We start from the raw sequence: 9,224 nt of genomic DNA on the forward strand, positions 1-9,224 counted from the left end.
GCGGCAACATATGTGGAACGATGTTCAAGCGCAGAATTTGTTGCTGAGATGACGAGGAGTCGCAGGAGTCACAGACGGAGCTAGCATTGCGCTGGAAATCGAGCGGAGGTTAGCGTGTCAACCTGGGTTTTGTGTTCCCATCAATACCGATCAGAGCTGAGGCGATAATTACTCGGGTCTACAGAGTCATTTGACCCGGGTCTGAATGCCCATTCAGCAAAAAAAAAGTGTCAGTGGGTTTTTTGGCCAGTGGGAAAGCGTTTTTTATTTATAAAAAGAAAAGTGATGTGAAGTTGCAACGAAGGACACTGTTTTTGTCATACACGATCATTGTGTATGACCTCTAATTTTTAATGTGTTTTTGGAGCTATGCACTAGAATTTTCTTCAGGATGGAGGAGATGGAGGAGAAGGACAAGTTCTATCTCATCTTATCTTATCTTAGAGTTATTGGCCGTAGTGCTGTGTGGATGAACACAGACAATGGCGTGAAACCAGGCTCTTCACAGTGATTCATTTGCCAAATTTGAATACCCACATTAAAAACTGACAGACGATGTATTGCAACTACCTTCATGTTGAATTTATTTGTGGTCTGATGTGTGTAAATGCAATATTTGCAATTGTGTGTAAGCCAGAAGGACAGCATCATCTGCATATAGGGAGTATTAAGAGATAGATTATAACGATGGTTCCCCTGTGTCTTCAAATTGGACTCTCTCTTCACATCATTTCCAAGCATTGTGGCCTATTGTTAGACAACTTAACCCTGATTTCACTTGACGAAAGAGAATTCTGCTGAATTTCAGAATTGGCCTCTGATGACAGGTAACCATCTGTCCCACACCTCAAGTCAGATCAAAAGCAACAATCTTCCATTAGTATAAATATCATCACTATTGTGACTCATTCATTTCTTTGCCTATTTGTCAGGGAATGTTTAAAGGCTTGTAGTTTTATTATCTCCATCTGTAGTGCGAAGAGTTCTGAAGTTGAATATGCACGCCAACAACTACACTTTGAACTGTCTTCCAAAAGAAAATACTGTTCCATATTTTCTGTTATTTGAACATGCAAAAGCTACAGATTATTGCATTAAACTAGTTTGTATTCACCTTATTTTGTGCTCTTATAATGTTACATAATTGGGAACATCTCCTGATGTTGCCCTCTCATGGTGTATTCAAACGCTGCATTGGTAAACCTCACATTCCTTAGTTACAGGGCGTTAGAAATAGAAGGACGGATTCTCAGTTGGGCTGCACTTACATAAAGTTGGGTGAGACAAATTTAAAAATATCAAAGCATCAGAGATATTTCTTAATTCCTAGTTTTACAGAAGTTCCATAAATAATGGTTCCTACATTTGTTGGTAACTTGCTAGCATTCTTTATCATCCTACAAAATGTCCACTTTCTTTGTTATCCATTCAACATCTGAAGCACCCTGAAAGATAACCTTGTTAAAATCATTCAATGTGTTATTGTGGTTTATGTAACAACAAATTGTATAAAAACATCACAACATTACTTATGTAAGTGGGTGTTTGTCGTGACTTTGCAGGCTTGTATTCCCAACAGGTTTTTCTCAGCGCTCACCACAGTCTGGGAACATTAGTAACACCTTGCATTAGATTTCTCACTTATGCTGACCTTGCATCATCTGTTTACTGACAGTGTACAGTTGCATTAGTGAGAACACATGTTGAGCCTCAGTGCTGCTGTAGATATAAAAATAATGTGGGAAAGATATGTGAAAAGTAAAATCCACAGGTCAGCAGATTGTGGAAACTCTTAAACGGATGTCTTAATAATGGAACAACCTTCTTGCAACACCAAAGGGTAAATTATGGGACGGTACAGACAACAATCCTCAGGTTTAACAAACAAGGTGCCCCCAAGCCAAATACAGAGTCCCCTTCAGACTTGAATGACTCAAACACTAGAGAATATGAAAGCATCTCTTCATCTTTGCTCCTGAAGCCGATTAACTCTACTTCTGCATGGACACAATTCAAACCACATCAAACTCAACCTCAACACGCCCCTTTGTTCGTATCCAAACCATCCAATCACTGAAGATGTCTCAGCAAGTCTTTCTTGCACAACGGCCCAATCCCGGTTTGGGTTGGACACCACATTGGAAGAGATAGCCATTGTCCTCTCAGCCTTGTCCAATCCAATGATGGCATTAACCCCTGTGGAGCGTTTTTATAAGCTGCTGGCCCCACTGGTCGGGTGCTACTTGAAGGAAGGTTTGCAGTACTTGAAGAGGACTAGGACCACAGGACACTGTGAACTTTGTGAAGGTAAGATAGCATGATCTGACGCCTGGTTTCGCTGTATTACAATCTGATTTATATTTTTGTTTGTTCTGTTCAGAGGATTTATGTGTGACTGTGTTATAAATATTAAGTTTTTGCAGGTTGATGATGTGTCACAATGGTCAAAACTGAAATGTGGACAATAAAAACTTACCGTTTGCTCCCCTTTTTTTCTCAAAGCATCCCAGCCTTTCCTTCCAGCTTCGACACAATGTTCAACACCACTCTGAATCCGACCATCGGCCTCTATGTAAACTCTACCATGCCTGGTGGCCCTCGTGGACCTCCGCCATGGTACCAGTTCCCAGTATGCGCCGTGGCCCCTTACGGCTTCTTTTTCTACTTTGGGGTCAAGGTGTTCAACCTGGCTGTCGGCACACCTTGTAACATCCTGGTCATCTGGCAGATTGCCACCAGGAAAAGCGACGCCTGCACCTCCGACATCTTCATCTTCAATCTGGCCATCTTGGACGCCTACTTCTGTCTAATGACGCCGATAGAGATGACGAACCGGCTGCTGCTGGACGACAGCCGCATTTGGTACTCTCAGAGGTTCGCATATGGGATCAAGGATGTAGCACCACTATTTCTGGTGAGTTGTTGCATGTTATACCATAAAGCACAAGTATTTCCAATGCTGATATTAAGAACTTCATTTGACATTTGTTATGTAGTTCTATAAATATATACATTTAAAGGTTGCTTCAAGGTAGAATTAGACAAATGCAACACAATTTGGGGGTTTAGAACAGCTAAGCTTGCTATGAAGTCTGAGGTGCTGTAAACTCGTTCATGTTATTAAAGTGATTTGTGAGTGACAGTGAGTTGCCAACGTGCCAATTTTCTGCCTATTTGTGTCTGTTTTATGGACTGACACCATTGAGTATTTAAAAAATGCCAGCCTAAATATTGGTTTTCACAAAGCACAGTACTTAATTATGTAAAGGCTTATGATGGTCCATCAGTATAATTTCTGGATGCAAACCACCTCAGCGAAATGCTTTAAGTATACCGTATCACGATATCCCTGTACTGATCTGCTGTTCCAGGTGTGCATCTGCCTAGATCGCTACATGGCCGTGGTCCACCCTGTAGTGTTCAGTGGTATACGTGACAATAAGATCCGCATTGGCATTTCTGTGTTCGTCTGGGGCCTCATCCTCGCTTACGGCTTCACAAAGTGCTTCCTGGGAGTCATGAGCGTCAACGAGGTCTTCAGCGGCGTCATCCTCTTTTCCTTTGCAGTCATGGTCTTCTGCAACATCTCGGTCATTTGGGTCCTTAGACGTTCTGTGGCGGGAAAGGAGGAGATGCATCCGGTAAAGAAGGCGGCCTTCAAGATGGTGCTGATCACACTGGCCATCATCGTGGCCAACTACCTGCCACCCGTGGCTCTCATGCCCTTTGTGTCTTACTACACGTTTGTGCAGTTCCGCTGCCAGATCAGCATCAGCGTGTTCTCCATCATGGATCTGAGCTGCAGCATCGAGCCTCTCCTCTACATTACAAAGATGGAGCGTGTGGGTGGCAAGTGCTGCGGACGGAGTTTGTCTAAAAAGCAGCATGATGTCAAAATGTGATCCAGCTTACAATAAGAATAACCTTATTTTGTACTCCCCATGGATATACGCTATTTCTTTAACCATAAATAACTGGACAAATGTATCCTACAAAGCCAAAATGCTGCAACTGAATATTTGGCTTTTTGGCATTGGTTTTACCCTATCAAACATTTGATGTCACTAAAAGTTGTATTTCTGTGAAAATAGCAATTAAAATTTGCAGTAAAAGCAAAACAGAGGTAAAAAAAAACTGGCTGTTTCAGCAGTGGTGTGTCTGCTACAGAGAAAATTATCTAGACAGCTAGCGAGAGGTATATCAAGTGAAAGCTAGCTAAGCTGAGAGATAGCTTAAGCCTAAGCTAAAGCTTAAACAATAATTGCTTCTAATTTTTACCCTAGCTGTTATCTAAAATAAAAAAAAACACTTTGAGATAAATCTTCTCTCGTAATTCTGAAAAACTAAATGTGGCCGTAGCAAAATCTTTAGACATGAGAGAAAGAAACGAGCTAAACTCCTGCTAAAGCTTATAGCCTAGCAGAGTAGCACTTACTCCTATCTCAGCTTTGCCTCTGATGGGTTTAATGTGATTTGATGGCTTTAAATCACAAATGCAAATATATTAAATTGTAACAAAATGTATTCTATTTATTACGTGGACAGAGATACATTTAATTCATTCAACCTCTCCAGTTTAATCAATGTAATTCATCGCTAAAGCAGAGCGCACTATCTGGTCCTATGAAATTACATTTGGAGTAAGATTAGCAGCCTGAACGTGTCGACATTTTTGGTAATAGCTACAATCTTTTTATGCGTTTAACAATTTGCTGTCCAACTTTACAACAAATAAGTTTAACGTAACTGCTTTTGTTGTTTCTGCTGACCTCCATAGGAAATGTGCAAAATGTCAAGACAGAAATGCAGCAACTCTTCTAAATGTAGCTTCAGTAGAATTAGAGCAATTACAAGACAAACAGCGGTTCATTAGTAAATTAAAAAAATAATGGTCTAGTAGAATTTGTCCTCCACATTCTCTATGGTTACCACTGTTAGTAACCCTCATTGTTAACACACAGGCCTATTTGTGTCTATTTTAATGACAGCCTGGGGCAAACACTGGTTTACAGAGCACTGATTGAGCACTTAGCCAATTATTAATTAAGCCTCATAATCAGGAATTCACTGTGGGACCAATTAGGAACAGTGTAATGAGTGGGCATGCGGACTATGTAAGTGGTTAACAAACTAAATACAAAACACATGGTAATTTAGTAAGGAACACAAATAGGCTGTTTAATGATTGTATTTCATTACTGAAGGAACAACTGCTGCTTGTTTTGGAGAGAATAAAAACTGACGTTAAATGATTAATATTTTAATAGTCAGAATGATGAATCATGAAAACAAATTAAACCAGTTGTGGTAATTGTCTGTTTGTGGTTTAGTTTTTCTTTCTCCAGGTAAGGATAAAGACGTATGGAGTGCATACAAATGTCCGTCTACGATAGATAAACATATCAAAGTCTGTAATACTATCAAAACTTTATAATGTTCTTACAGTGTTTCTTTGTCATCTTACAGTACATGTAACAACTTAGACTGCGAAATATTTTGTTTTTTGATATTATATTGGTTATAAACACAATTTTTTTCATCAAAATTGAGGAAAACATCTGTTTAAAATTCTATTTGGTCTTTGTTGTAAACTAAATTTCATAATAAATGTTTAAATGTGTAAGAATTCAGTTATTTTTTAATTTAGAATTTGAGCCTGGCAGAAAGGAGATACAGTCTCAATACGAAACATCTACTGAACTTCTTTTAAAATACTTTCACATTTTGTTCGTTCGTCCATCATAATAGAATAATTAATTTCCTTACATTAGAGATGGTATTATTGCAAGTCATACAGCCTTGCTATGACTAATAATTACAATAAGATGTTTTATTTGAATTGAAGAAACCATTTTAATGTGATTAATTAGTGATTTGAATGAGATCAAATTAAACACGTCATGTTTGATAAGAAAATTCTGTTTCCTGCTTGCAGTCAGTTTCCACCAGTTTCCAACTATTTTTACAACATCCCCAGTATTCCATTAACATTCTTTCCCAACACCATGATTTTTTTTCGCCTGCAGCATTTGCAGCTGGTATTTCTGTAATTTTCAGCACAGTTGTTCCTCCTTAAGGCAGAGAAAAATTCCTTTCACAGCTTCAGAGTCACTTTTAAACTACAGGTAACAGTATCAAGTCTGAGTAATTTTGCTGTGAAGTTTCTTCAGACTGTCCTGGCTGGCTTCAGGTCCATCTTCTGACGTCACATATCCAGGGTAAGTGGGGTAAAACTGAGGAGCTGATGGTGTAGTGGTGTCATCTCCTGTCCCTGATGACGGAGGTAAAAACAGTGGGATCAACTTGGCATGAGCGTAATCTATCTCAAAACCCTCAAAAATAAGCCCCACCCCCCAGGCGCCCAACCCGTCCTCAAGAAGCCTCGACACCTTCAGGGTTGCTACCACCAGCTCCTCATAATCCCCTTTTTCCAGTCTGAATATATCAGAGGTCAAAGGTCGGCGTGGGACCAGCACAGTAAAACCAGGGGAGTTGGGGAAAGGAGTAAGAAATGCCACATGACCCTCGTCCTCCCACACCCGCCACTGCTGCTCCTCCCCGCGAACGATGCGTGAAAACAGGCCAGGGTGAGCCGGGTCGTCCCCGAGGAAAGTCAGATTGTGCGGGGAGTCAGGTAAAGGGAGCTTGGCTCGAATCTTGGCCTGGATCTCAGTCAGACTGGGGTCACTCCATCGGGGAGCGGTCTTTGAGGTGCAGTACCCCGGGTCGTGGGCATTGTGCTCCTCACCTCCTGCCAGGTGAGGGCGCCACTCTGCATCAAGACCGTGTAGAGGGTGGACAAGGATCTGTGGAAATAATTACAAATGTATAGTGAGCTGCTGAAAAGGACTGTCATGATTCAGTCCACAGCCAGGAATCAAAGCTTCACATTTGCTGTTTATAATTTTTGTTTTCTGTTCCAAATTTACTACTTAAAACTGTAAAAAATATGAAGAAATGATAAAACATTAAAATATTTTCCCTAAAAATTCTTACACAAATGAACTTTGTATAAAGGAAAGCACAAGAAAATGACTTAAAATTGACAAATGCTTGACTGCTGGGCATCAAAAACCAATACAAAACTTATCTATCACTTCCCATGGACCAGTTATAATCGACTGCCAACCAGCCTATACATAGGTCATACGAACACTCACCTGGGCAGCTCTGTCTCTGTGGGGTCTGCTGACCAGCGCACACCTCCGAACTGCCAGCCTGTCACACAGCAGCTCTGCAACTGCTCTTGCCCCCAACAGCCAGGATAACAACTCCTGCTTCTCCAAGTGGAAGATACTTCCTCCTAGGCTGCCAGGGGTGCTGCGCTCCAGGATAACAGAGCCCGGGGTCCAGGGTCGGGGGTGAAGGTAGGCTACAAGCCCCTCTGAGTTCCAGATGACATGACGGGGAAGAGTGGAGGACATTCTGCGGAGCCGGTAGAGAAGAGCATGAAGATAGAAGTGCAGTAACAATTCTTTCATCTTAACAATGTTTAATGTTAAATCAGATAAGGACATTCTTATTTTATGAAAAGATGAAAAGAATGAATTGACAATACAATTAAACATGATGGACAGTAAAATTCATCATATTATTTGGGGAAAATAATAACAAATGGACTACGAAAGTGAAAAGCTACTTACATCACAATATTGCTACTTACTTAGTTAGAGCATGTCACTATTTCTCTTACCAATAATGGTGGACAGACACACCAGTTTTACAATGAAAGTTTGGTAAATGATAAACTGTACATGCCGTTTACTTAAAAAAAAAAGCTAAGATACTATTTCTATTAAATGTTTGAGAACCGTTAGTTTACATTCCAACACTTTATCATCATTACCACGTGACGCTGGGTAACGTTTGGACCACGCTAAAATGTAGTCTTGTAGCGAGCAAGCTAGTCACAAAGACAGATTGGAAACAGCTAAAGTTACATAAAGTTGTATCCTTGGCCTATTTAAAAAAAGGGAAAGCTAGCTACAACATTGGAATCCATAGTTGAAGAGTTAGACGACGAGTTTTCACTGAAAATGTGTGAAAATAATAAGAGCTTGGCTAAAGAAGTTAGTTCTGGGTTTGCTCATGATTAAAAATGCAATGAAATACGGGCAGCTGAGTAAACGACATCTATGCCGATTGTTCCTGTGAATCAAAGCAAAACAGAAAATAGTCTTAGTGATGTTATTGCAGAACTTTTCACTGTGATAAAACATTGCTTTGCCATAAATTGCATGCTTTTTGTATGGAGTTTGGTTTAACGCGACTGGTTACCGTATACAAAGTCGGGAGCTCATTGAGCTGACCTACCTTCTAATAATGAACCTTGTAAACAGCATAAAGTAACGCAGGATTTTGGAGTGGAACCGACCTGTTTGCTGCTTCTCTCTGTTTGTACTTTAATGACGCGTAATAAACTTAAACAGCAATAAAAGTACAGACGGTGGTTCCGCTTTTCCACATTCGTCAGAACATACAAAATCAAAACGTAGACATTTTAAACGAACTTTACGCTCAGAAAACACTCATGCTTCCTACTTGTAGTCATTGGACAACAGTTTCTTCTACTTCTTCAGATTAATTGGCGTGTGGTAAACCAGTTTAAAGGTGCAATACCGCCACCTACTGGACTGTAATACAGCGCAGTGAGCCTACATTGGAAGTAAAAAACAGAATTTTCAGTGGAAAACACTTTTTTTGTTGTTGTTTTTTTGGCGCTTAGATTGTATTAAGTCTTTTATAATAAAAAACAATAGCACAGCAACATTATTGCCAGGCAGTATGACATTGACCATTTCCAGATAACATATCGAGTGATAGATTACAGGGGGTCTTAAACAGCAATTCATTACTGAAAGTAAAAGGGAGGTGATTAACATTTTGAGCAGTTAGGATGAGTGGGCAAACCACCAAGCACTTCTTTATTCTGACAAATTTTGTTTAGCGATAGACCGATTAATCAGTCGTTTGTTATTATTATTAAATTGTTGTATTGTAAAACACAATATATCGGCCTCATATATCGGCCATGGGCCGCCCTGCCCTCTAAATATCGGTAGCGGCATCGGCCATTGAAAAACCCATATCGGTCGACCACTAATATTTTTTTCATTTTGTAAATCTTGCAAAGTACAAATCATCTCTCAATCTTAGCAGGAAAGTAAATCTTTCCATCTTATTGATTTCTTTCATAATTTCCAGCCAGTTGTCTCCTGGCTTTC

At 40.0% G+C, this 9,224-nt stretch overlaps 2 protein-coding genes across 3 annotated transcripts; one reads left to right on the top strand and one right to left on the bottom strand.

Moving 5' to 3' along the window:
• Positions 1–2,533: 2,533 nt before the first annotated feature.
• On the top strand, positions 2,534–3,902 carry LOC138595041 (G-protein coupled receptor 4). The gene is made up of 2 exons (XM_069666360.1): positions 2,534–2,914; positions 3,372–3,902. The coding sequence occupies exons 1-2, from the start codon at positions 2,534–2,536 to the stop codon at positions 3,900–3,902; spliced, it is 912 nt and encodes a 303-aa protein (XP_069522461.1).
• A 664-nt stretch (positions 3,903–4,566) lies between these two features.
• Positions 4,567–8,553, bottom strand: LOC138595006 (uncharacterized). 2 transcript variants are annotated; one of them, XM_069666322.1, is made up of 3 exons: positions 8,314–8,553; positions 7,161–7,425; positions 4,567–6,806 (listed from the first exon to the last, which is right to left on the bottom strand). In XM_069666322.1, the coding sequence occupies exons 1-3, from the start codon at positions 8,340–8,342 to the stop codon at positions 6,135–6,137; spliced, it is 966 nt and encodes a 321-aa protein (XP_069522423.1). In that variant the 5' UTR covers positions 8,343–8,553; the 3' UTR covers positions 4,567–6,134. The 2 variants fall into 2 exon arrangements, with proteins under 2 accessions (XP_069522423.1, XP_069522422.1); XM_069666321.1 differs by lacking the exon at positions 8,314–8,553 and having other exon boundaries at positions 7,161–7,548.
• Positions 8,554–9,224: the final 671 nt, after the last annotated feature.

Source organism: Semicossyphus pulcher, unplaced genomic scaffold, assembly GCF_022749685.1.
Source record: "Semicossyphus pulcher isolate SPU_LCO1_2020_fin unplaced genomic scaffold, fSemPul1.0.p SCAF_17, whole genome shotgun sequence".
NCBI classification, from domain to species: domain Eukaryota; kingdom Metazoa; phylum Chordata; class Actinopteri; order Labriformes; family Labridae; genus Semicossyphus; species Semicossyphus pulcher.

Excerpts from the sequence above, each read along its gene's own strand:
- LOC138595006 (XM_069666321.1), bottom strand. The coding sequence starts at position 7,517 with ATGTCCTTATCTGATTTAACATTAAACATTGTTAAGATGAAAGAATTG. Across the intron at positions 6,807-7,160 it reads ACAGAGACAGAGCTGCCCAG|ATCCTTGTCCACCCTCTACA; the intron begins GTGAGTGTTCGT and ends TTATTTCCACAG.
- LOC138595041 (XM_069666360.1), top strand. The coding sequence starts at position 2,534 with ATGTTCAACACCACTCTGAATCCGACCATCGGCCTCTATGTAAACTCT. Across the intron at positions 2,915-3,371 it reads ATGTAGCACCACTATTTCTG|GTGTGCATCTGCCTAGATCG; the intron begins GTGAGTTGTTGC and ends CTGCTGTTCCAG.